Raw genomic sequence first — 27,179 nt, forward strand, 5'->3', positions numbered from 1 at the left:
CTGGCTATATGTATAACTGATTCACTTTGCTGTATACCTGAAACTAACACAACATGCTAAATCAGCTATACTCAAAAATTGAAGAAAAAAGCAGGGGACATGGGGCCCTACTGAAACCCCGATGTGTGCCATTCCTTCAGGGTTAAAGTGGAATCTAGGTATTTTGGGCCAGCCTCCAGGCCTCTTGATAAAAACAGATTAAAAAAATTTTTTTAAGCAATGTATATTTTAGAAATTTAAAAAACTGTATAAAAGCAAATTTGGAACTTGTGATCTCATGCCTCTGAGATAACCACTGTAATGTTGATGAGTTTTCTTTCCATTTTATCTTTCAAACATCCAGCCCTCTTGGTAACCCCAGTACTTGAGAACTTGTGAAAAAGTGGCTGCAGATGGGGTTTGTTCAGGAGAGTATTAGCTGGCTGAGCTGCAGGCCGGCAGAAGGGCCTTGCAGCCAGTGGGCTGGTGGATAGGCTGGCAGAACGGCTGAGGTAGAAGAGGGGTGGGGGCCACCAGAGCCACTGTCCCTCCCCAGGTGACCTGGCAGGGCTGAGTTTTATGACCCACTTCTAATTTTAATACTGACCCCATCTCATTTCACACTTGCCCAGCTCCTCTTTTTCAAGCACCTCTGCAACTTTTCATGTACCCTTGTCACCTTTTCTACCATCTGAGATGGGGACTGACAAGCATCACGTAATAGTTGGAGACTTGGTTGAAAAACCAAAGGATTTTTGCAGAAATCTTTTTAGAGAAAATGATTTCTTTTCTTTTAGAGAAAAGTCACGTTAACATTAGCATCAACATTGATTGCGGCAGAAAAGCTAAGCAATCTCTCCCTATAAAGAGATGCTGGCTCTGCTGCTGAATTGCTCTGTAACTTTGCAAAAGTCGCTTAATCTTTAGGTCTCTATCTTCTTTTTTTTTTTTAATGCCAAAACCATTTTGTATTGGGATATAGCTGATAAGGAGAAGGCACTGGCAACCCACTCCAGTACTCTTGCCTGGAAAATCCCATGGACGGAGGAGCCTGGTAGGCTACAGTCCACGGGGTCGCTACAAGTCGGACACGACTGAGCAACTTCACTTTCACTTTTCACTTTCATGCACTGGAGAAGGAAATGGCAACCCACTCCAGTATTCTTACCTGGAGAATCCCAGGGATGGGGGAGCCTGGTGGGCTGCCGTCTTTGGGTTCGCACAGAGTCGGACACGACTGAAGTGACTTAGCAGCAGCATAGCTGATAAACAATGCTGTGGAAGTTTCGAGTGAACAGTGAAGGGACTCAGCCATACATATACATGTATTCGTTCTCCCCCAAAACTCCTCCCATCCAGACTGGCATGTAACGTTGAGCAGAGTTCCATATGCTATACAGTAAGTCTTTGTTGGTTATCCATTTTAAATATAGCCGTGTGTACATGACCTCCCGAAAGTTCCAAACTGTCCCTTCCCCCTCAGCAACCATAAGTTTGTTTTCTAAGTCTCTTTCTGTTTTGTAAGTTTATTTGTGTCATTTCTTCTTAGGTTCCACATATAAGGGGTATAGGTCTCTATTTTCTTACCTTAAAGATGGGGATAAAATTTTTCTGCCTTATTTTCTTTATGATACTCTTGTGTCACGTGAGCAAAAGTCTACTAAAAAGACTGGAAGGTGTTAAGTGATACACGGAATGGAGTATTTAAAATGCTACAAAATATTTATTATTATAAAATAGGATGGTTAAGTCTTTCTGATAAAACCTATTTAAAATATTTGAAATAGGTGCATGAAATAGATTAAATAGACACGGACTTTGCATATAGGCACATTTAGTTGCATTAAGTAAGATTAATGGTCCCTGAGGGATCTGTGTCTTGTTACATAGGCAAATGCAAGTTAACACTTTCTCAGGGCTGTTTAATCAGGACTAGGTCAAGAAATGACATACTCTTTGCCTCACCTTTTTCTTCGGGCTTGTGGAGGGTGGGGCTGGAGACTGGGGAGGTGATGGGGTTTGTGAGAGAGTATATGGTCAAGACAAAGGCAGGGGATTGTGGCCTGAGAGGGAGTTACTCTGTCTTAGACAGGGAAGCAGGTGTGGGTGGACACTTAGATTTTAATGATGGATCTGTGAGGTGGTACTGCTGGGGTCAAGACTTCAGTGTGCACTTGACCAGAGTGAAAAACAGCCCAGACCTGGGGTGGCTGTCCTGTCACACGGGGTGACCAGACTTGTATTTTCGGGGTTGTGAACATGCCACGTTACTCATTATATTTGTAAGACATGAAATGTGTTCATTCAAACAACCTTACTTAAAAAAAAAAAAGCGTAAAAACAATATCATCTCTACCTTCTCTTCCATACACGTGCGTATTGTTTGTCATAAACATGTATCTAGTACTTTCTACGTTCTTAATACTATCTATTCAGTTTCAGCATTACTGCTTCTTTACTATACACATTTGTTTCCTGGGGTTGCTGAAGCAAATGACCAGAAACCAGGGGGCTTCAGACCATAGAAGCTTACTCTCTCATAGCTCTGGAGGCTAGAAGTCCACAGTCAAGGCATCTCTCTCCAGAGGCCCCGGGGAGGATCTTTCTGTGTCCTCCAGCCTCTAGGGGTTCCTGGTGGCCCTGGGCTTGTGGCTGAATGTCTCCCACCCCTGCCTTGCTGCCTTCTGTGTTTCAATGTCTTATCCTTTTCTGTCTCTCTTAATGTTGCTGGATTTAGGAAGCACCCTAATCCAGGTGCTCTCATCTTGAGATCTTAATCACATCTGCAAAGACCCTTATTCCAAATGAGGTGATGGTCGAGGTTCTAAGTTTTGCATCTTAGCAGCCACATAATCCTTCCTACTGGTGTGCTGGTCCTTCTAGTTCATTCCGACTTTTTGCTAGTGTAAACAACAGCTCGGAGCAGACTGTATGTGCAAAGGCCATGAAACGACACAGTTTTTTTTCCTGGGATAGTTTTCTAAAGTGGATTTATGACGTTGATGGTGAGAGTGGTTTTCCAGCTCCTTTAACACACTGCCAGCGTATGGTCTAGAAAGCCTGGATCTCTGTGATACCCATAATGTTCTGTGAAATTTCTGGAAAACAGAGAACCCAGCAGTCCTTCTGAAAGTGAATAGTCAACTGTTTGCAGAACACCAAGGCCGTAGGGGAGATACTGACCTGACCGCCTTATCTTTCCTGCGGTGCTGCTCATTTCGTGCTTTTAATGGGGCTGGCAGCTGCAGAAGGTGGTCACCAGATCAGTAACAGAGCCTTAGGTGTGAGTGAGGACAGGGCGTCCACTGGCCTCTGACCAGCTTGCCGCTGTTTGTGAAGGAGACGCGTTTTTCTTCGTTCCCTGAGCTCAGTGTTCTCTGCAAGTCACCTGTCAGTCCTTGACCCCCAGCTCTAAGTGCCCGCTGCCTCCTGTCCTCTGCATCTCATCTTTCTGTGACTGGCGGGTGAGGGCCTAAAGGGCTGCCCCCACCCCCGGCTCCCACCCAGGAAGCTGAGCTTAGCCAGGATCAAAGGCAACGCCTTGGAAGTTGCTGTTCTGAAAGCTCCCACTTCTGACGTCAACCAGCTGGCAGGCAGGGAGCAGGGGAGGAATCAGAACCCTCAGGAAAATGCTGCTGTTCCCTGCTTAAAACAAGGCCACCCAGACCCTCCTCCACGGTGGGTTTAGGAGGGGACTCACCTGGGAGCAGGGCCACCTGGGCTGTGTGGCTCCACCTTTGTGCCTCGTGATTTCAGTGCTGCAGCGGTCAGCCCTCAGAGGGGAACCAGTGCACCTGCGATTCTGTGGCCATCAGCGCCCGCTCCCTTTCAGCACCTGCAGGGCTGGGACACAAGCAGGGAGCCCAGCATTCAAATGCAAGTGATCTTAAGGCAGGCAATCACCCATCACCAGAGTTAAATCCATGTGGCAAGTGCCTAAATCTAGATAATCCTATTATAAAATACAGTTTCCTCCTGGAATCTCAAGCTTCCCCTAGCAGTCTGGGTGCCTGGAAGATACCAAGTCTTCCTCCAGGCTCCGGTCTCCCCTCGGCAAAGTAAACTCCATCTTTTCTTTTTTACTATTTATTTATTCTTGGCTGCATCGGGTCCTAGTGGCTGCATGTGGGATCTTTCATTGTGGCACGCAGACTTCTCTCTAGTTGTGGCATACTGGGTTTAGTTCTAAGCCCCGTGGCATGTGGGATCTTAGTTCCCCAACCATGGATCAAACCGATGTCCCCTGCATTGAAAGGCAGATTCTTAATCACTGGACCGCCAAGGAAGTCCCTACTTCACTCTTTTTACAAGAACGAAACGCTGGATCCTAGTTGGGTCCAAATCACCTGCTTTTGAGGCTGATTTTTAAAAATCTCTACAGGGAGAAGGGAAGTTCCGAACTGTCAAGAGCAGCGTTGCTCTTCTCTGTGAACAGCCTGGATCTGACTTCAGTTTTTCCACCTGCAAAAAGGGGGACTGTATTAGGGTTCTCCAGAGAAATAGAACCCATAGGAGACACACATACAGAGAGAGAGAGAGAAAAAATAGGGAGCTGGCTTGCATGATCATGGAGCCTAAGCCATAGTCTTCAAGTTGGATCCAGGAGAGCTGCTGGCGTGAGCTCCAGATCAAAGCAGGAGAAGACCAGGGTCTCAGCTCAGCGGCCGGGCGGGCAGCTGGTCCCTCTTACTCAGCCCTTTCATTTAATTCAAATCTTCAGTGTATTGGCTGAGGCCCACCTCATCCAATGGAGAAGACAATCTGCTTTACTCAGTCTACTGATTCAGACGTTCATCTCATTCAGAAACACCTTCACAAACACACCCAGAATAATGTCTGACTGAATGTCTGGGTGTCCCATGGCCCAATCAAGTTGACACATAAAATTAACCATCACAGGGGCTGAAAACACATGTCCTGCTTTCTTTCCAAACTTCGACTCAGGGAGAAAGACATAGAATGGAGGTGGGATCCAGGTTGCCCCAGACCAAATAATTGTGAAACAGAGGACTTAAAACCAAAAAGAAGTCAATGTTTTTTACTGTTAAGACTCAGGCTACTATGGTAGTCTTCTAAGATGCCACACACTACGTGGTTTAAACAACAGAAACTAATTAACTCACAGTTTTGGAGACTGGAAGTCCAAACTCATAGCCCATTTCTGTGAGGCCTCTGCTCCTGGCTTGCCAATGGCCACCTTCTTGGACAGCCTCCCTCTGTGCATACACTCTTGGTGTTTCTTCCTCTTACAAGGACATGAATCCTACTGGATCAGGGCACCACTCTTATGACTTCATTTAACCTTAATTACCTCCCTAAAGGCCCCAAGGACCCATCTCTGAATAGAGTCACATTGAGGGTTAAGCCTTCAACAAATCAATTGTGAGGGAGAGGGGACACAATTCAGTGTATGCCAGCTATCCTTCTTTTTATCTCCCTGAAACCAAAAGATGCCGTGTTCAGCATTTATGGTATAGACATGGCTCCTGCCAACCCTTAACCTGATAAAGGTGAAAGATGATAAGGGTCAAAGAATCATCATGATGAAGGCTGCCGAATGCCATCATAATCACCAGTATTGTCATTATAATTTTTACCCCAAGACATTAAGAACCTGTTCAGGACATATTTGGTAATTTCAAAGAGAACTCAAAAAATCAATTTACTCAGCAATGTTTATTGTGTCTTTGATGCACTTGACTAGCTACTTTTGAGAGAGAGAGCACCAAGAGGAATAACACCCCAGACTTCAAGGTGTTCCATCCAGTTTTGTAGGAATAAACACATGCACACATACACATGCCAAGAATCCAAAGTAGGGACTTCCCTGGTGGTCCAGTGGCTGAAACACTATGCCATCAATGCAAGGAGGCCCAGGTTTGATCCCCAGTCAAGAACTAGATCCCACATGCTGTAACGAAGATCCAAATAAATAAATATTAAAAAGAAAAAAAAGACTCCAAAATGAAGAGTGGTAAATGTCATGGAAGTGATAAAGTGACCAGTGTATGCTATGGGACACTTGGCGAGTCATCACGTCCTGCCGGAGCAGCTCTGTGTGGTGGCACTTTGCAGAAAAGCTGTGGATTTGTCTGGAGTGACTCCAGGCTTGGTGGGTGGCGCCTAAAGAGAGCGGGAGAAGAGACAGGAGTACCTTACTGTCTCAGCTCGGTTTGGACTCTGGTGGGGAAGTTTGCAGCGCTCACTGCTAAACTGGGGAAGGGAGCGGGGGAAGCGAGGGAAGTGTAATCAAATCACGTGGCCAAAATCTGAAGTGTGAAGAGAGGGCCAGACCCATTGTCCTCACCCCACCACCCCCAACCCAGGGGAGTGGGGCAAGGCCCTTAGCCCTTCCACATCACTTGCGGCCCCCAAGAGAAGGTCTTATTCCTGCGCAAAGAGGCAGCCGAAATCCTGAGGTGGTTCTGCACATTCTGGGCGTAAAAGTAGGAAGAGGGAGAGATGGTAAGTGGATGGAGAAAGAGACTTGAAAATAATGGTGGAGGGGTGATGTCCAGGGACAGAGTAGAAGCGGGAACAGAGGCCGGCACTGAGAAGTACCTCCTGGCGGTAGGGGTGTCTCTCCGTTATCTCAGTGAATCCCTCAACAGCCAGGCCAGCCTGGGGGCAGGTGCAAGGGCTTCAGAGCGGAGGTGATGAGCAGCCCCAGAGCTGAGCATGGAGCCTGTCCCTCCCACCGATAGCCCTGCCCCCACCCTGCCGCCCTCTCCTGGGTTGGGGGTGTCTGCGCCCACTGAACCCCAACCAGCTGCCTTTCCTGCAGCAGGAAGAGGATCAAAGTTTGGGAACGTGAACACTTATTCAAACAGCACTTTCCATTTCCTTCCTGGGCGGCTGGGGTCACAAAGTATGATCGTGCAGAGCATAGTGCAGGAACCGGCCCCCCACCCCACCCCCCGCGCGCTGCTCTCCTGGCGGAGATGGAGCCACGGGCGGCCTGGTGGGGCGGAGCGATTGTGACCTGTCCGGTCCCTCCCTCCTGGCTCTGTGATGCTGCAGGGCAGCTGCTGGCCCAGCATGTCTGTCCCCGGTCCCCTCCCTCCCAGTGTCACAACAGCGGAGGCGGCTGTATCTGGAGCAGTTGGGGTGGGCAGGCCCAGCCGGGAGCGAACGGGCTATTGGAGCGGCCACGATGGTGAGCCTGTGAGGCCGGGGCGCGGGGGGCCGGGGGTGGGGCGCAGGGCGGGGGGTGGGGAGGGACGAGAGTGGGGGCGCCTACCCCAGGGCCGCTGTCCGCGGTTGACAGCTAGCGCTTTGGATCTGCGGAGCTCTAAATCTCCTAGGGGTGTCAGTTCAAGGTCGAGGGGTTCATACCCTCACGCGGGGGGATACCCACCTGGCGCCAGTGGCCTTTTCCTAGAGAGAAAGTAGAGACTGGGAGGAATCGCGCCTAAAGGGAGATTTGTGCACGCAGGCGAGGGGAAGAGGGGCATGGGCTGCCCGGGCAAAAGAGGTGAGGTTCCGAGACATCACTGTGGAGCAACTCAGGGACCCGGGACCCGAGTCGGGGAGACAGCGGGGCGGGTGGGCGGGGGGTGGCAGGCAGTCCGGGGATTCCCGACCTGGGGTTGGGGGCTGGGCGGGGCGACTGGGAGCGTGGGCGCAGTCAGGTCCCACCAACCAAGTGGGACAGAGCCCCGAAGGTCAGGGGACTTAGGGCCACACACCCCACGCTGGGGGCTTCCTTCTCCTTTCCCACCCCGGGCCATCTGGCTTGGGTCTGGGACACTTCCACCTCCAGCTCAGCTTCCCCGGCCCTGGCACCTGCTCCCAGCTCCCCAGTTTTTCAGGCGGGTCAAAGCCAGAGGACTTTGGCACACAGGGTTTCAGATCCACTTCTTTCCTTTCCTACCCTGGCCGAGGTCTGCACCCCATCTGTCTGTCTCCCTCTCCTCTGGGACTGGGATCTTACTTGCTGGAGAGGTCCTCTCCCAGTGCCACAGTCCCACCGGCCGGAGGCCCTCCCTTCACCCCCTGAGCCCCGGAGTGGGTAAAATTTGCTGCCAGCCCACTCCACCCCGATGCCTCAAAACAGAGAAACCAGAAATCTGGGGACCGGAGGGCCTCAGGGAGGGTGGAAAGATTGGGTGGGGGAGGGGCGGCGGCCGCTTGACTGGCAGGCCAAGGTCAGGCTGTCACACTCTTCCTCCAGTGTCAGTGGCCAGCAGGACAGGTGAGAACCTCCCTCCTCCTGATTCTGGAAAGTGCCCAGGGCCCCTGGCTCTGGCCCCAGCTCTGCCGATTCTAGCTCCAGGCCTGTCCCGCACCTTCCCTCCCCAGAGCAGGCTCCTAGGGAATATTGGGATGTTGGCCAGAGGTGTCCACGCCTGCCTGAGGCCAGGGGTCACAGAGGGAGCCCAGAGCCAGGAGTTTCTGGAGTTTTTGGCTCCTGGCTTTGCAGCTAGCTGTGTGACTTCAAGTCACTTAACCTCTCTGAAATAGTTTTTCTCATCTCCCAAATGAAGAGGGGTTATGGTTCAAATTTTCAAAGCTCCACCTAGCTTTACTATTTTAACCTTTTCATTGCAGAAAAATCCAAGCATATACAAAATGAGAGCGTTATAATGAACCCCTGTGTATGCCTCAACCAGTTTCAACAATTATCTCCTTAATGATGATTATTACTTCATTCACTCCCCCTCCCTTCCCTCCCTGTTATTCTGAACCACATCCCCAGGCAGCTTACTCAAGTTCTGATATTTAATATTTATAACATCCAGCACATAGCTAGTGCTGTGTAATTTTCAGAGTGCTTCCTCTTACATGTTCTAATTCTGACCTAAGAGCTGGAATGAGTCTTAGAGGGGATCCCAAGACCTAAATCTGGCTCTCCAAACAAACTTCAACGTGCACTCAATAGGCAGGTTTCTGAAAATAGCTAGTAAATCAAAAAATGTAAAGTAAAAACCTTATTTTAAATGTGCTAAAGAATCTGAAAGATATTTAACTGAAAATTATGGCTGAATATTTTGGAAAGAGACTATCTTTGTTTTAAAACACTGAATTTTATATAACAGGTTCTATTTGGAGCATTTATGTACATGGGCAGCACTGTCTTGATGAGAAGACATTTTTTTGGTTGACTATTTCACACTCACAGAACATCTTTTTTTCATTTTTTTGTTGTTGTTGTTTTTGGAGTGTAATTGCTTGTCAGTGTTGTGTTAGTTTCTGCTGTACAACAACATGAATCAGCTATATGCATACACATATTTCCTCCCTCTTGAGCCTCCCTCCCACCCTTCTTCCATCCCACCCTGTAGGTCATCACAGAGCTGAGCTCCCTGTGTGACACAGCAGCTTCCCGCTTGCTATCTGTTTTACATACAGTAGTGTACATGTGTCGGTGCTGCTCTCTCAGTTTGTCCCATCCTCCCCCCCACCCCCATGCCCACATGTCGGTTCTCTATGTCTGCATCTCTATCCTTGCCCTGCAAATAGGTTCATCTGTACCATTTTTCTAGATTCCATATGTATGCATTAATATATGATATTTGTTTTTCTGACTTACTTCACTCTGTGACAGACTCTAGGTTCATCCACATCACTACAAATGACCCAGTTTCAGAACCTCTTTTTAAAAACCCCTTGACTTGTTCCTAAAACCCTAGGATGACCCACCTGCACGCCTAGACCCAAAGTCCCACCCGTGCAGAAAGGACTTTCCTTCCCCAGTGTCTGGACTTCCCTCTGGAGGGCTGGGAAGGCTGCCCATTTGACGATGGGCTCGGCATTTCTTAGGTTCTAAGTGAGGATGTTATAACTAACCCTGTATAACTGAGCGTCCCAGTCTGCTCCCAGGGTCCCTCTGGCAAGCAGTTCTCCTGGGAGCCGAGGCTGTGACACCCGTCTCGGTGTCAGTGACTCCAGGCCTCAGAGAAAGTGTCTGTGGCTCACAGGGGTGAGGGCACAGCCTGCTCACTGCTCTCCTCCTGGGTTAGCAGCATACCCGTGCGTTCTAGAGAGGGGGAACTGACATTAGATGGCAACAAAGAACCTGTCTTCCTGCAGAGCTGGGAGGCTAGAGGGCAGAGTGTTCTGGGGGTGAGATGGACACTGCTTCTGCGTCTGCAGGCCTCTGCAGACTGCCCTGTGCAGGTGGTGTGGCTGAGCGCAGCAGAGCCCAGGCGTGTCTTCCAACTCAACACCTCCAGAGGCTGCGGCCACTGCACTGTTCTCCCATCCCATCACTAAGTACGGGTCCCCTGAGGTCCCAGGACACGTCCTCTGGGCAGCAGTGAAGCCCCCAGCCCCCAGGCAGTGTGTCCATAGGAAGCATCCAGGCTTCGGTTGGGCCCATGCAGAGCCCAAGGGTGATGCTCTGTCCTCTCGGAGGGGCGTCTCAGTGACCTTGAAAGGAAGAGGGAAAGTTAAAATAATTTTTGAGGAGGAAATAGCATACAGGGCTAGTGATGGGGTGGGTGGGAGGACGTGGCACTCTGGGACAGGATGGACCGCTGCTCCTTCCCTTTGGCCACCAGGGACCGACAGTGCTCTCCGTGGTCTTTGAGGCTGATGTCCCTCGTTGGCGTCTTCCTGTTAGAATTTCTCTGGATGAGCTGCATGTGGAAGAGACCGGGAGGACAGTGGGTACCACATGTGGCTGATTAAAGCTTGCGTGCTCTCTCCTGCTCCTGACCTGAGTGTCGGCGAAGCTCAAGGGCCTTTGGCCTAGTAGTGTCTAAAGAGTCCGGGAGTCTGTGACTGGCCCGGCCGCTTCCCAGGCCGCCTGTGGTACCCTGTTGCTGCCCGGCTGCAGTGCCTGCCATCTGAGACCTCACCTGATGTTGACTGTCGACTCTGCTCCTGGTGTCGCCAGCTTGCTATCTGTTCTCTGAGTCCAAATATGATCTAATTGAAGGATTTTGAGCAGAGATAGTGCGGCCTCCCAGGAATCATGTTGTTCTTGCTTTAATCATCCCTCGGGAACCCTGGCTCTACTTTTCACCCGTCGTCTCTGACCTGGATCCTGGCATGATTCATCATCCCAGCCCGACAACTGGAAGTACGTGGGCCTGGTAGTAAGCTTCCTGAAGGCAACTGTGTGGCTTGACACACAGGTGGTCGGGGTATGTGGCCTGGTCCCGGGTTTTCACTGACCCTCATGGCTGGCCTGTGTCAGTTCCGTTCCAAGATAATATGCCAGTTTTACTGGCTTATGATACTTCAAAACCATTTTTAAAGCTCCAGAGCCTCCTTGTGCAGAGGACTGCAATTAGCGGGTCTGAGTTCTCTGAGAACAAATGAAAAGGAAACGATTAATATTAAAATAGAAATTGTATAAAGTTGACACAAGGAGAGATTTCTGGCAGTGAAGTTATATCAGCACTGTCAAGGTCTGAAGCACATTTTTCCTACTGTTCTGCAGAACTGGGCATCCTCTCCATGGAGGCTGGTCATGGGCACATGGCCTCCACCAGCCTCCACTTCGGACAGCCTAAGCAGTCCGTGGGACCTGCCCTGAATTCTCCTGCTCCAAATCCAGCTGAAATGCCCCAGATTCTACCAGCCTGTCTGAATTCTCCACGCAGCCTGCAAATAGTCCTCCCCCAGGAAACCAAGCCAGAAGCTGTTTTTTCTTCCTTTAGCGTCCACTGCCTTACAGGCCCTGGCCACCCGCTCCTTGTTAAATAGAGTGCAGCCCCCTAGCAGGGTTTCCATTCCAATCACCCCTGAGTTTATTGAGCACCAGCTGCATTCAAGCCCTGTACTCGATGCTGGGAATCTGGCAAGAAAACGGGGGCTCCTTGCTGTCCACCAGGAAAGTCGAACAGTGAACCGTTAGCTAGGAGCATGCAATAGAGTGCTGATGGGAAGGTGGGGACTGTGTGCCCGTGCTGGTGTGGGGGCTTCCAGACTTCCAGCAGGAGGGGGCAATTAGTGAGCACCCTGAAGGGTGAGTAGGAGTTGGCCCAGCCCCACTCGATGCCCTCTTGCGCACATGACTGTAGATCTGCCGCAGGAGCGGATAGAGCAGGTCACTTCTGTAGTCACCCAGCACTAGGTCTGGGTAGGGCTGTCATACTTTGCTTGGGGAAGGGAGCTCCTGAGTTAAGTCCCTCCATCTCCCTCACCTTCACCCCCTGGGTTGCTGGGCCGAGAGGGGACCCCTTTCCTCTCACAGGGTCCCAAGAGCAGAGAGCTGGTGTCAGCCCTACGAACCCAGAGTCAGAATAGAACTGGGGGAGGAACAGTGTGAGAGAAAAAGCTTGAACTCTGCCGACCAGAGAGGGAATCTCTGAACCAACTGTGAATTTGGAGCAAACACTTGATGTAAATACCGTCTGCTGGGTCAGCACACCCCCCTCCCCCTCAGCACACACCAGCCCCGCCCCACCCCTCACCCCCCCACCCCGACCCCCTCTTCCGTGTCTCCTTCAGTACACACCAGGCCCGCCCCCATGCCTCAACACACACCTGCCCCCATTCCCGCCCCCAGCACACACCAGCACCCTCCTCAGCACACACCAGCGCCCCCTGCACACACCAGTGCCCCCCACGCCCCTGCAGGACACACCAGCCTCGCCCCCACACCCCTCTCCCCACTCCCCCCAACACCGGCCCAGAGCATAGTCTTGGTTCTTCCAGGAAGGGTGGCCTGTTTTCTGAGGCGCCCACACTGAGCCGTTCTCTTCTGTTCTCCCTGCAGTGAAGCTTTTTCTGGTCTGGAGTGTTGTTGTACAAGCTTTCCTGGGCTCCAGCTGTCAGGGCGTGGGGGGCTGATGAGGGCGTAGGGGTGTGGCCCCTGGGCCCTGGGGGCTCAGAGTGAGGATGAGGCAAGGGTCCAGGGTGGTGTCCAGGAGAGGACTCTGCAGAGGTCAGAAGGTCTGGATTTCGGCCCAGGCTCTTTCCCTACAGAGCTGTGAAATTTCCAATCTGTCCTTTACCTGTCTGAGCCTCAGCCTTTTCATCTGTAAAACAAGGGGTGGAAATCATATTGGGTGACCTGTGAGGCTGGCATGGCTCGAGCTTATGAAGGCTCTGAGCTCACAAAACTCCCCGGTTACCTGTCTTGGGCGTGAGAGCCCGCCCCCAAGGCCGTCAGCACTTGTCCCCAGCAGTGACAGCACCTGAGTCCTAACCATTGGACCGCCAGGGAATTCTCCCTTGTGTAACTTTACAGTTCTTGTTTGCCCAACAAACTGGGCTCTTGGAAACTGTCAGCTGAATGAATGACTAAGTGGAAAAGGACTGGAAAGGCCTGGCCCTTGTCGATGGGTTGTTATGTCGATGCGCCCTTGTCAATGGCCTTTGTCCATGGATCCTCACCTGGATCTCACTGTTTCCTTTCTTTAATGTTTCTGTTGTCAGTATGAGAACTGTCAAACCTTCAGAAGAGTATGGCAGTGTATCACCACCCACATATCCATCATCTAGATTTAATAATTATTATTTTTCTGCCATGTTTACTGTATCTGCTGTGCTTGTTGAAGTAAAGTCAAATTTAGATGTCATGACATTTTACCCAAAATGCTTCAGAAGTGACTCTAAAAATAAGAGCTTTTTGATACTTAACTATACTTTCATTATCATGCTTAAAAAAATTAATCAGTTTCTCTATTTATCCCCTCAAATATTTTGATTTGTTCAAACCAGAATTGTTAAAATTCACACACTGCATGTGTATGTTGTGTTTCTTAAGTTCCTCTTGATGTGGGTCAGTTCCTCCCTCACCTTTGATTTTCATGAGTTGAGAAGATCAGGTCAGTTGCCCTGTGGAACTTACCTGCTTGTGGATTCATGCTTGTAGTGTCTCTTATCCCTGGACTCCTGTGTTTTCTGTAAAGTAGGAGCTACCTATAAAGGGTTTAATACATTAAGGCTGAGTATATAAGTTTTTACAAAATTTTGTTTTTTTATTGGAGTATAATTGCTTTACAATGTTGTGTTAGTTTCTGCTGTATAACAAAGTGAATCAGCTATATGTATACATATGTCCCCTCCATCTTGAGCCTCCCTCCCAACCCATCCCCCATTCCAGCCTCTAGGTCATCACCGAACACCAAGCTGAGCTCCCTGTGTTGTACAGCAGCTTTCCATCCAGTTCAGTTCAGTTCAGTTGCTCAGTCATGTCCAACTCTTTGCGACCCCATGAACCGCAGCACGCCAGGCCTCCCTGTCCATCACTAACTCCCTAAGTCCACCCAAACCCGTGTCCATCGAGTCGGTGATGCCATCCAGCCATCTCATTCTCTGTCATCCCCTTCTCCTCCTGCCCTCAATCTTTCCCAGCATGAGGGTCTTTTACAGTGAGTCAACTCTTCGCATCAGGTGGCCAAAGTATTGGAGTTTCAGCTTCAACATTAGTCCTTCCAATGAACACCCAGGACTGATCTCCTTTAGGATGGACTGGTTGGATCTCCTTGCAGTCCAAGGGACTCTCAAGAGTCTTCTCCAACACCACAGTTCAAAAGCATCAGTTCTTTGGCGCTCAGCTTTCTTTATAGTACAACTCTCACATCCATACATGACCACTGGAAAAACCATAGCCTTGACTAGACGGACCTTTGTTGGCAGAGTAATGTCTCTGCTTTTTAATATGCTGTCTAGGTTGGTCATAACTTTTCTTCCAAGGAGTAAGCGTCTTTTAATTTCATGGCTGCAGTCACCATCTGCAGTGATTTTGGAGCCTAGAAAAATAAAGTCAGCCCCTGTTTCCATTGTTTCCCCATCTATCTGCCATGAAGTGATGGGACCAGACGCCATGATCTTAGTTTTCTGAACGTTGAGCTTTAAGCCAACTTTTTCACTCTCCTCTTTCACTTTCATCAAGAGGCTCTTTAGTTCTTCTTCACTTTCTGCCATAAGGGTGGTGTCATCTGCATATCTGAGGTTATTGATATTTCTCCCGGCAATCTTGATTCCAGCTTGCGCTTCCTCCAGCTCAGCGTTTCTCATGATGTACTCTGCATATAAGCTTTCCATTAGCTGCCTATTTTACCCATGGTGGTGTACATATGTCAATGCTACTCTCTCAATTTGTCCCATCTTCCCACTCCCCCTCTGTGTCTACAAGTCCATTCTCTTCGTCGGGGTCTTTATTCCTGCCTTGCAAACAGGTTCATCTGTACCATTTCTCTATATTCCATATGTATGTGTTAATATACAATATTTGTTAAGGCTGACAAGAAGCTTTCCTGGGAGGTGTGTGTGTCCTACTGCATTACATCAGGTTTTCTCGCTGCCGTGGGGTTACATACGATCCATCCCAGGGTAAGAGGTTACAATCAATCCCAGGGTCAGAGGCCGGTAACCATTGAAGTTAACTTCCCCTTGTGACCTGTAAGTAACAGTGATTCTTTGGCACTCTGTGGATATCTAGCTCCCCTTCAGTCTTTGTCCAAATCAATTATATAATTAGAAATTATCGTATGCAATATTTCTTAGTATATTATTCCTTCCACCCTGACTAGCTCACAGTCTTCTGTTAAAAAAAAGCGCTCTCCCTCGTCCACAGGGCTGTTTGGATAGGTGGGTGCATTTCTCTCCTGTGGGTTTTTTTCCTTAACAACAGGAAGGACTTGTGGATTTTTGCGTGTCCATCCTGTTTCGGTTGACTACTGCTGTTCCTCTTTCTGACCCTCGAGTTGTCTCACCTTTGGCCGAGGGAGCCTCTTGTGGTTTCTGAGCCCTTTCTGGGTCTGTGCTCTTGGGCTCCCCATGGTGTTCCAGAAGGTTCTCACAGGGAGTCAGATTGTGCGTTCCTTGCCCCAGGGCTGGAAACCCCGACACCCCAGGGAGCCCTGCTTTCTGCTGGTGGAGACTGGTGCTGAGAGGCCGTCCTGGAGGCATCTATGGGCCCATCAGTTATTTCTGAGTCTATCTTATGCCTCCAGTTACTCTTGTGAATTAGTTTAACAGGGAAACCAGCTCCCTCCTCCTGAGGGCTGTGTGCCTGTGTGTGAGGCTGATTTCCTTTATGGAGACTGGCATATTGACTCCCGTGAGGTTAAAGGGATGTGAAAACACCCGTGTCCCCACATTGGTGGTCTTCAGGACCTCAGATCCTTCCGTCTTCTCCTCTCACCTTTGATCTTCCTGAAATACCCTCATGTCCTTCCAGAAAGGCCCAGAGCACCCAGGAGTGAGGGCGGGGCCTGGAGAGGGTTGGGGGCAGGGTTACAGGACAGCATGCGGGACCAGCTCCTTTCAGGCCTCTCCAGGTCCCCTCACTCACACACCCTGCCTGTGAAGGTGTGGTCCAGCTGGAAGCTGCTGGATTTGGGTGTTCTTGGGGAAGGATCCTGCTTCCTCAGGCCTGAATCGAGCCCTGAGATGAAACCCTTTCATCGTAAGAGGAGCGGTAGCCTGAGGTCTCTGGCTTCCCATGGGTGCCATCTTCCAGGTGGAGAGAAAGGCTACAGGGATGAAAATGCATAATGATGATGCTAAAGACAACGCTGACCATAACAGAAATGATCATGGTAACTTGTGCTTGTCACATGCTGGGAGGTTACGTAACTCAGCCCAGCTCACACAGCCCAGCTTGTAACTTGAGAAGCAAGATTTGTGAGCAAAGGCCTTTCCTGGCCACCAGGCTCGTGGAAACATGACCGGTTGTATTTCTGGCCAGGCCTCTGTGATGCCCAGAGGCCAAGCAGCTCAGAGACTGGCGTGCACATTGCACAACAGCATTAGGGCACTGGGCCCTGATGCCTCTGACCACCCTACACCCACACTGGCAGAGCCCCAGGGTCCCAGGAGTCCCATACTCCTCACCCAGCCACGGTCTCTGGAGGCTGTACTCCGGGCTTGGGTTCCCTGGAGCTGGAAAATGCCAGCTCGGGTCATGGATAAGAATAGAAGGCACATGGTTCCCGGCCCAGCTCTGTCCCGGGCACAGAGGCTCCTTGAGGGGCCAGTGCTTCCCTGGAGGGGCGTAGGGGGTGATGGGCACAGTGTCCCAACAGAACCATAACACACACTGAGCACACACACTCATGTCTGCACACACATACACACTGCCACTCTCGAACACTCTCACGATCACAGTCTTACAAACATACACCCACACATTTATCATCTCACACATTCAGACACACGCATCCCTCCCCATCCTAAGCTGTTAGTACCAGAACCCATCATGTAATTGTGGCTTCACACCAGAGTAACACGGAGAAGGACCCTCTGAAGGTCAGCTTTATTTGGCTCTTGGCCTGATGGGTGAGGGAGTAGGTTATGGTGGCCACAGAGGAGACTTGGCCTGCCTGTCCCCTCCCAGCCCTTTCCTGCTGATATACTGATCCTGTTTTTAAAAAATAAATGTTTATTTTAAATATTTATTTATTTGTCTATACCAGGTGTGAGTTGCAGCATGTGGGATCTAGTTCCCTGACCAGGGATTGAACCCAGGCCCCCTGTATTGGGAGCGCAGAGTCTTAACTGCTGGGACCCACAGGGAAGCCCCTGTACTGACCCTTTCTTATTCCTACATTTGTACATGAAACAGTAATGACACCCATGATACAGACTCCAAGATACAGTCCTCCCGTGAGTGTTTCTCTGCTCTGTGATGGGGAGATGTGGAGTGTGTGTGTGTGTGCACGTGTGTGTGTGTGTGTGTGTGAGACTCTGGCTGAGGGAGGAACATGATCAGTGCACCGGGCATGACGGTGGATTCGAGGATGGATTCTGCTGTTCTCACTGGTTCTTCCTTGGACCGGCTTCACCAGTGCGGGAGTCCATTCGCGGTTGGGAATTAATCCTGTTTCATCTGTGCAGCTGGCCCTCTCTTTCCTTTTCTTGACACAAAGGATTAACCGTGGAAAGCCACCTCCCACATGCTGCAACTCACACCTGGTACAGACAAATAAATAAATATTTAAAATAAACATTTATTTTTTAAAAACAGGATCAGCACATCAGCAGGAAAGGGCTGGGAGGGGACAGGCAGGCTAAGTCTCCTCTGTGGCCACCATAACCTACTCCCTCACGCATCAGGCCAAACCATGGAGCTGGGGTTCTTCTTTGGAACCGAGTCTTGATCCAGATGCCGTGGGGCCTGGAGCCCACCTGCTGGGCAGAGGCAGGGTGTCCTACATCCCGAGTGCCAGGGAGGGACAAGTCCTCAGAGGCGGGGCCTGGGGGTCTGGGCAGAGGCCGACTGGGGCTCTGACTGGCCTGCTCTCTGCCTGCAGCGGGAATGTATATCTGTCCACGTGGGCCAGGCTGGGGTCCAGATCGGCAATGCCTGCTGGGAGCTCTTCTGCCTGGAGCATGGCATCCAGGCTGATGGCACCTTTGGCGTGCAGGCGAGCAAGGTCCATGACGATGACTCCTTCACCACATTCTTCAGCGAGACCGGCAACGGGAAGCACGTGCCCCGGGCTGTCATGGTCGACCTGGAGCCCACAGTGGTGGGTGAGTGTTGGCCAGGGTCCTGCCCAAGAGCAGCACCAGGCTGCAGAGGCTGTGGTCCACCATGGCCTGCCGCAGTCTGCCGTGGTGCTGCGGTCCACCTTGGTGTATGGGAAGGCTTGGGAGGCTGACCTCCATATGGAAGGGTGACCCTCCGGACCCCCCATCCCACCCCATGTGACTCTTGATTCTTGGAGCCCTCCCTAGTCTCAGGGTCTCAAGTGGGGATCAGAGATCTCTGCTCCTCCGTTAAAGCTCCAACCTAGTGCTCTCTTCAAAAAACTGCTGAGGCAGACCAAAATTGCCAAGATTGTTCACTAAATAACAAGGGTCAAAAATACCAGTAATTTCAGAAATTATAAGAAACCCTCACATGGTCAGTTTCCCAAAGTGTATGTTACCAGTTCCGCAGTGATTGCAGTCTGTCCTGGTGAGCGTGGTGTAACCTTGCAGCCTCTCGCACATGAGATGAAGTAGCAGCAGGCACTTTCTCTTACAGCCCGAGGTTGACGGAGGTTAGAGTGAACCTCGTCTGAATCTTAGGGAAACAGGAGTACTGACTTGTGTCGGGGCAGGATTCTTGTTCTCCCTGCTGCCACCCCCAGCACCCCCGGGTCAGTCCACACTCTTCATCAGCATTTCCTCAGCTTCAAAACCTGCTCACCAGCAAAGATGGATGAGTCCCCAGGGATGTCTGGGCACTGCCTTTAGGGCCTGAACACAGTTTCTGGGGCCACAGACACCAGGCCCTCCACCTTTTGGACACTTGTACAAATATAGAAAGGACAGATGACCTTCCTGGGCCACTGCACAGATGGATGCTTTCCCTGGAGGAGCAGAGGGGCACTGTAGAGGAGAGGGGATGGCGGTGGGGCCTGAGGCACCCTGGTCTGCTGTGGGTCCACTTTGGTGGACCTAAGAGGTGAGTAGAGCCCCCATGCCACTGGAACCACTCTCGGGCTCTGGCTCTTCTGGAACCTGGAACACAGCTTTGCTTCCAAGTCATTCTGAAATATCTCTAATGCCTGATGTGTATTGTGGCCTCCGAAGGTGGAGGTTAGGGCTGGGACAGTCCCGGGGGAGCCTGGGAACGGGTCATTCTGAATCTTTTCCTGTGTCCCTGAAGCATCTGGAGGCAAGTGAAGTTGGTTATATTCTGGGGTAAATTTTGCAGCGTGAAGGAAAAACTGGAGGGAAGCCTTGGGGGTCCAGGGGAACGAGGCAGTCAACCTTGGTATGTGCCCAGCTTTGTAAACAAACCCAAGGCTCCCTAAGGTCCCGCCAGCAGAGCAGCTGGCTTCTCACTGCTGCTTGAGTCCCAGGCTTCTGCTCTATTGAAGCCTGTGTTACCCTGGAATTGCCTTAGCCTTGCAGATGTATTCTGGGGTTGTCTGTTCCACCTCAGTGGAGTTTAGCAGATAGGGGTGTTATGTGTTCTCATGGTAGGGAGGGGGCGTCTCCTCTGGGAAGCAGGTGGTAAGACCAATGGTTGCCCTCTCTTGGTAGATGAGGTTCGGGCCGGAACCTACCGCCACCTCTTCCACCCAGAGCAGCTGATCACGGGAAAAGAGGATGCAGCTAACAACTACGCCCGGGGCCACTACACGGTGGGCAAGGAGAGCATCGACCTGGTGTTGGACCGCATCCGCAAGCTGGTACGTGTTTGCAAGGGTGGGGAGCTGGAGAGCCTGCCAATGTCGACAGGCCAGCGGGAGGACGTGGCCCCCGGCTGCAGGATAAACACCTGAGACTTGGGAATTTCTGCTTGTGTTCTGTAAGAGGCATGTGCAGGGCTGGCGCCCCTTCCTCCGCCTGGGCCATGTGGGCTGCCCTCCAGGCTGGTGCCTGGTAGCACGTACGGATGCTCTGTGTGGTGTTGGGGAGAAATCCCAGGGGTGAGGAAGGTGGAACTCTTTGCTGGGTGGCAGCAACAGGTTAACAAAGCATTTTTTTTGTTTTATTTTGAGCAGGTTGAAAAGGTGAATTTATTTCACTTAACAAAGCATTTAACTTGGAGGAGAAGAGGAAGACTGTTGATCTATTTCAGCACTTTACAGATGCTATTACAAATGTCACATACGTTCCTTTGTCTAATCCCCTAAACAACGATACAAAGGCGATCTCCTGCCTGCGCTTTACAGTTGGGGAAATAGAGGGCCAGAGTGGTTCAGTGACTTGGTCTGGGTCCCCCAGCTAGAAAGTGGCTGAGTCAAGGTCTGAACTGGGTTGGTTTGACTGGGAAGCTCAGGGAGTCACTTGTCTACTTGAGCCCTGTTCCTAATCTGTACAGTGGAAAGGAGAGCTTGATCAGGGGCTCTTGACTTGGGAGCTAAGGGTGCCAAGTTTTCGCATGTTCACCTTTCCTGTTTAGAGCAGAGTTCATGGGGGTCATCAGTCCCAAAGTCATCTGCAATTCCCCAAGTTCAGAACATCCAACTGAACACAGTCATAGATCATGTCCAGCGGGGAAGTTCCATGACCTGCGAATTCTCTTAGTTCTGGTGAGAGCTCGCTATCCTTGCTGAGCACAGTAGGACTTCTCACCGAACAATCTCAATAACCTTATTTATGAGAGGAATGTGTTTATTGTCCACACTTGAAGAAGAAACATGACTCAGGAGGGTTCAGTAACTTGCTCGAACATTTACAGCTGGGAAATGGCAAAGTTGATGTTAAATCTCAGGGTCTCTGACCCATTTGTCTCTCTGAAATTGGTACCCTGAGCCACTTTGCAAGGTTGGGCTGGGCTGTATAAGCGTACAGTTTCCGCAGAATCAAAGGACAGGGCCAGGGAAATGGGCAGGGAGCTGGGGTCCGCACGGGGCAAAGTCCTTAACCACCGTGGTTTCGGAACCTCATTCCTGGCCCAAACAGGCCTCTGGGCTGGAAGCTTCATGGACCTGGAGGCGAGTGCGTGTTTGCTGCCCCATATTTTAGCTGTTCGTCCCAAGAGCACTGCAGCTCCTTTGTGTTTTCTGACTTCTTCAAGGACGGTTTGATTTCACCCACTTGAAAATGTTGTGGGATAGAGTGGGCGGACAGCGAGGGCTGCCTGCCGGTGCCCACGCAAGGGTGTCCTCAGAGCCTTGTCTGTGTCCTCCTCTCCCAGACAGATGCCTGCTCGGGCCTGCAGGGCTTCCTCATCTTCCACAGCTTTGGGGGCGGCACCGGCTCGGGCTTCACATCTCTGCTCATGGAGCGGCTCTCCCTGGACTATGGCAAGAAGTCCAAGCTGGAGTTTGCCATCTACCCGGCCCCCCAGGTTTCCACAGCCGTGGTGGAACCCTACAACTCCATCCTGACCACACACACGACCCTGGAGCACTCAGACTGTGCCTTCATGGTGGACAACGAGGCCATCTACGACATCTGCCGGCGCAACCTGGACATCGAGCGACCCACGTACACCAACCTCAACCGGCTCATCAGCCAGATCGTGTCCTCCATCACGGCCTCCCTGCGCTTCGACGGCGCCCTCAATGTGGACCTGACCGAGTTCCAGACCAACCTGGTGCCCTACCCCCGCATCCACTTCCCGCTGGTCACCTACGCGCCCATCATCTCAGCTGAGAAGGCCTACCATGAGCAGCTGTCTGTGGCCGAGATCACCAGCTCCTGCTTTGAGCCCAACAGCCAGATGGTGAAGTGCGACCCTCGACACGGCAAGTACATGGCCTGCTGCATGCTCTACCGGGGGGACGTGGTGCCCAAGGATGTGAACGTCGCCATTGCCGCCATCAAGACCAAGAGGACTATCCAGTTTGTGGACTGGTGTCCCACGGGCTTCAAGGTGAGAGCGGGGGGGGGGGGGGGGGGGGATGTGATGGAGAAAGACAGCTAGAGAAGCAGAGGGAGACTGAGGAAAGGGTGGAGACTGGGGTCCTGGGCTGACACTCGTTCCAAGGGAGCTTTGAGACTACCCAGGGAGAGGGGGCGTAGGCCAGTGTAATGCTAATTTCATCCATTCATTCATTTGTTCAGGTGCTTGTTTTAGGCCTGGAGAGACTGGGAGGGGGGTGGTTACTGGAAAAGGGGAGGGGCAGTATTGCAAAGAGGGAGGGCCGACCACTCCCACCGGATGGTCTGCAAGCATCTCAGAGGTCTGGCAGGAGGAAACTAGGCCAGTGTGTGTAAGTGGGGTAAACCGGTCGAGGGGGTGGAGGTAGCCCTGATCTGACCGTAGGTCAGAGAATGCATTGATCAGATTATTCAAGTTGCCAGAGAAGAGGTGCAGTTCCCTCCTCTAACAAAGCATGTATCCTTCTCCCCAGTTTGTTTTGAAAAATTGTTCACCTTGTATGTTTTCATCAATTTAGAGTAAGGATAAGAAATTTTATGGTTATTATATGGCTGTGATTCACTTACATTATGAAGCCCTGACGTTTCCATTAAGCAGGAGTCAGCTGGGAGCTCGTTGTAGGTCTGTGGTTTGTGAGTCAGTTGGGGAATAGAAGACCCCGGCTCCCAGGACCAAGGAAGCTCTTGGGAGCCGCCCCTCTGAGTTGCCACGGCGGGGCAGGCAACTGCCTCTGCCCAAGGTCTCTCATCAGAGTTCACCATCAGAGCAACTGCCACTGTTCATGTTAGCTAGTCCCCCCAGGCAGGCCTTTAATAATTCAGAGGTTTACCGAACACCAGAGGAGGTTGTGCCAGTTGCTGGAGACAGAGATGAGTTTGTCATCTCAGTTTTCCCTGGTGGGACTTTTGCAAACAAGGCACCACATGCCAGGCTCTTGGCCGAGCTGCTGACAGGCAAGCGGTCTCCGCACAGCTCTGCTCCCGCTCTCGGCTGGAATCGTCTCCCCTGCACTGCACCTGCTCTAACATGGCAGTTCTGGTCACCCTTGTGAAAACATTAACGATCTTACCCCCAAGTTGTTGTTATTTTCTCTTTCAAACAGAAACAACAAAACAAACTGTAGTAAAATAAATAGGCAAAAAAAATGAGACGTCAGGGTGGTCGAGAAATTAACAAAAAAGAGATGCCTCCATATTCTCATCCTTTTATTTTATTTATTTTTTAAAGTCTTTATTGAATTTGTTACAATACTGCTTCTGTTTTATGTTTCTGGTTTTTTGACCACGAGCCATGTGTGATCTTAGCTCCCCAACCAGGGATCGAACCAGCACCCCCTGCATTGGAAGGTGAAGTCATAACCACTGGACCACCAGGAAAGTCCCCTCAGCCCTCCACTTTTAGCTGAAGTTCGGTGTTATGACCAGAAGGATAAGGCAGTGCTAGAACCTTTAGCTGCTTCTCAGAAAAGCACATGCCATGGGGGTAGATGGTGTTGAACTTCACGCTGTAGCACACTCCCCGGGATGTTTGTCCCCACTGACAGGGATCCAGGGATGCTGCTGTTGAAGAGAGAGCAGAGCTGGCCGGTCTAGTGGACATGTGATGTGGTACTGCCTCCCTCTCCTCACTTTGATCCTCTGCCCTCGTCTCAGCATCACTTCCACCCCCATGATGCCACTTTCGTCTGAGAGGAATGGTAGACCATTCTGAGTTCCTTTGGTGGGTTATCTGCCTTGGCTCTGTAGCCTGATGCCACTCCCACCTCTGCCTCTCAAGAGGACTTCTATTTTAAAACGTGTGAGTTTAAGAGATTGGCAGTTAAGACCCAGTGGCCTAGGCAGGAGAGACATTTGGGGACCAGCTCCCGGTTCTCAGTGTCCCATGAGTATTGTCACAGTGGTCACCTGAGGTTCCCAGGGTTCCTGGTTTGGGATGTGTGTGGGAGAAGGGAGAATTCCAGGATGGTAGCGCCCCTTCAACTGGGCTGGGTCAGCTTGGAGGGCCCTCCATGCTGCCAGAACTTGGGGAATCCACTTGTCCAGCAAGATTTTTTAACTGGCTTTCTTTCTTTTATTAATTGATTGTGGCTGTGCTGGGACTTCATTGCTGTCCTCGGGCTTTTCTCTAGTTGCAGCGAGCAGGGGCTACTCTCTAATGGGGGTGCTTGGGCTTCTCATTGTGGTGCCTTCTCTTGGTGCAGAGCACGGGGTCTGAAGTGCAGGCTCAGTAGTTGTGGTGCATGGGCTCAGTTGCCCCAAGACATGTGGAATCTTCCCGTGTCCCTTGCATTGGCAGGTGGATTCTTAACCACTGGACCACCAGGGAACTCCTTAACTGACTTTCTTAGATTTCCATGCTTTTCCTCCAAGAAGCCTCACACCCCGAAGGTAGAGGGCCTGGTAGATGCAGACACCATCCCAGAAGCTTTTGCATCTCTTTATTTATTGCTTGAGAATATCTCTGTGATCTTTTAAACAACACCCTTCACCCTTGGCAGGGCTTCCCAAATGGTTCCAGTGATAAAGAATCCGCCTGCCAATGCAGGAGACCCAGGTTTGATATCTGGGTTAGGGAGATCCCCTGGAGGAGGAAATGGCTACCCACTCCAGTATTCTTGCCTGGAGAATCCCATGGACAGAGGAGCCTGCCAGGCTACAGTCCATGGTGTCGCAAAGAGTTGGACAGGACTGAGCATGCACTCACACATGCAAAATTCACCCTTGGCAGAGAAATTGCCCTAAATCTATTGACAGCATAACTAAGAGAAAAACCTGAAATTCCCCTGGAAGGAGTGAATTCACAATAACTTCTGTCTCTGGGCACTGCACACGCCCCCTGCCTGACCCCTGTTCCGGACCCTCACTTGTCTGCTTATGTCTCCTAGGAGCATTTCTGCCAGCTCTTCCCCTCCTCTCAAATTTCCCCACCCAATCCTGCTTAGTTCTGCTTTCTCTTCCACATGCACTTCTACCTGCCCGCCCCCCTCACCTCCTGATCCCCTCTCTTCACATCCAGGCCTGCTGCCCTGTCCCCCCCCACTACATGACCAGGGTGCCCCAGCTTGAGTTATCCACTGACCACCGTGTCTTGGTCCTCTGTTCCCAGGTGGGCATCAACTATCAGCCCCCCACGGTGGTCCCCGGGGGAGACCTGGCCAAGGTGCAGCGGGCCGTGTGCATGCTGAGCAACACCACGGCCATCGCCGAGGCCTGGGCCCGCCTGGACCACAAGTTCGACCTCATGTACGCCAAGCGCGCCTTCGTGCACTGGTATGTCGGAGAGGGGATGGAAGAAGGCGAGTTTTCCGAGGCCCGGGAGGACCTGGCTGCCCTGGAGAAGGATTATGAGGAAGTGGGGACTGATTCATTTGAAGAAGAGAATGAAGGGGAGGAATTTTAAATACAGACGTTCCTCTTGGCTGTGTCTCTTTATTCCTGCTGCCCCTCCAAGCACGTTAACCCAGCCTGGATCCTGACACCAGTGCCCGTGGGTGATGAGCCCACAGGGACGCTGAGCTCTGCCAGACCCTCATGAGAGGATGGCGGCTTTGTGTCCCCAGAGGAGACCAGAGTCACTGTCTCTGGGCCAGAGTGCAGGCCAACCACACCTGTGTGGGATTTAAGATTCTAGATGCAGCTGGCCCCACCCCAGGAAGTTGAGCAGGAAGTTAAGACCTGGGCTTTGGGAGGACTCTGGAAAGGGAGTGGCTCTGTGGTCAGGGCTTGAGGAGCAGCTGGAGTGCATTTCTGCCCTTGTAAACACACAGACAAAGCAGTGGGGTCACCGCGGGCATTTCGGCGCTTTGACGTGAAAAAAACAGGGATGGAGAAATTGGGGGGGAATCAGAAATGACCTCATGGAGACTCGGATGCAGCCTGTAGCCGCCCCTGAAATTCTGGGGTCAGAGGACATCAGGAGGATGTGTGACAAGCAGGAGGGAGGCCAGGGTACCCAGAGGATGGAGGGGAGGGATGCGACCGAGCCACGCCGGGTCAGGGGCCATTTGGGCCGGTCCTAGAGAGGAGGTGAGGAGGTCAGTTTCCTCTAACTAAAACAGCATTTGGAAGGCTTTATGCAGAATGTCTCCTGTACACATACCCCTTATCTCTAACCCCCAGCAATCTCAAGGGCTCCTCTTCTTGTTTTATGCATGAAGAAACTGAGGTGTAGAGAGTGTATGTGCTGGAGATGGGAGAGCAGAGCCAGAGGCGGGACCACCAAGTCTGTTCTCTTGGCTGTCTGCACTGTCTCCACCCTTGGGATTTGTGTCCTGTTCCAACTGCCGCCTCATGAAATGAAGGGTGGGGAGAAGCAAGGTCCACTTATTACAAAAGAGAGGACAAGTTAATGCGTCTTTCCCTAAAGTTGACAGCTCCAGTAGGATTTGGGGGAAAATCATAAGCCGCCCAATGAGACCCCCCAGGGTCGGGCGCACAGCAGGTCCCGATGCGTGAAACGTACAGCTCAGCGACTGTGCACTTTCCTTGTTTGTTTCTATTCTGTATCCCTTGGAAGCTCCAAGAAAAATAGAATGAAACATCCCAAAAAAAGGAAGATCAGGCAGGAAGTGGTGCTCACCACTCATTGAGGACTGTTTTCAGAGAGACCACCTTGATGGTGCTCTGCTGTGATGGAGACCGTGGTGCTGAGGGGGCCAGGTCTGCTCTTGTCCAGACCCCCTTGCCTGAGGTCATCCCTCAGCAATTCCTGGGGGGCTGCAGGGACCTGAGTCAGGAGCTGTGGTCCATCTCAGGAAGGGGCATTTCCTGCTGACAGAGGGGAGGGACCTACCCATGAGTTTCAGATGAACCTCCTGTGTGTGACTGTGACCTAATCAGGGAGACAGGAAGAGACCCCCAAGGCCAGAATTTAGGGGGCGGCTGTGAAGGACACAGAGGGGAAGGCAGGGTGCTGGTGGGGTGAGGGGTCGTTACATGCTAAGACGCTTCCGTCGTTCCTGACTCTTTGAAACTTTGTGGACTGTAGCCCGCCAGGCTCCTCTGTCCATGGGATTTTCCAGGCA

The 27,179-nt window shown here is 51.3% G+C and overlaps 1 protein-coding gene and 1 long non-coding RNA gene across 3 annotated transcripts; one reads left to right on the forward strand and one right to left on the reverse strand.

Annotated features, from left to right (window-relative positions):
- Nucleotides 1-4,049: 4,049 nt before the first annotated feature.
- On the reverse strand, nucleotides 4,050-6,913 carry LOC145545453 (uncharacterized). The gene is made up of 4 exons (XR_014082098.1): nucleotides 6,813-6,913; nucleotides 5,803-5,890; nucleotides 4,326-4,440; nucleotides 4,050-4,222 (listed from the first exon to the last, which is right to left on the reverse strand). It is a non-coding gene; the product is annotated as an uncharacterized LOC145545453 (long non-coding RNA).
- Nucleotides 6,914-7,047: 134 nt separating this feature from the next.
- Nucleotides 7,048-25,573, forward strand: TUBA8 (tubulin alpha 8). 2 transcript variants are annotated; one of them, XM_081589962.1, is made up of 5 exons: nucleotides 7,048-7,135; nucleotides 18,138-18,360; nucleotides 19,864-20,012; nucleotides 21,467-22,147; nucleotides 25,262-25,573. In XM_081589962.1, the coding sequence occupies exons 1-5, from the start codon at nucleotides 7,133-7,135 to the stop codon at nucleotides 25,553-25,555; spliced, it is 1,350 nt and encodes a 449-aa protein (XP_081446088.1). In that variant the 5' UTR covers nucleotides 7,048-7,132; the 3' UTR covers nucleotides 25,556-25,573. The 2 variants fall into 2 exon arrangements, with proteins under 2 accessions (XP_081446088.1, XP_081446089.1); XM_081589963.1 differs by having other exon boundaries at nucleotides 18,252-18,360.
- Nucleotides 25,574-27,179: the final 1,606 nt, after the last annotated feature.

This window comes from Giraffa tippelskirchi, chromosome 4, assembly GCF_054371585.1.
Source record: "Giraffa tippelskirchi isolate mGirTip1 chromosome 4, T2T-mGirTip1v1.2.pri, whole genome shotgun sequence".
In the NCBI taxonomy this organism is placed as follows: Eukaryota; Metazoa; Chordata; class Mammalia; order Artiodactyla; family Giraffidae; genus Giraffa; species Giraffa tippelskirchi.

What these genes read in the sequence shown, in the direction of transcription:
- TUBA8 (XM_081589962.1), top strand. An exon ending in TGGACCGCATCCGCAAGCTG is followed by an intron (nt 20,013 to 21,466) that starts GTACGTGTTTGC and finishes CTCCTCTCCCAG; the next exon opens with ACAGATGCCTGCTCGGGCCT. An exon ending in GGTGTCCCACGGGCTTCAAG is followed by an intron (nt 22,148 to 25,261) that starts GTGAGAGCGGGG and finishes CTCTGTTCCCAG; the next exon opens with GTGGGCATCAACTATCAGCC.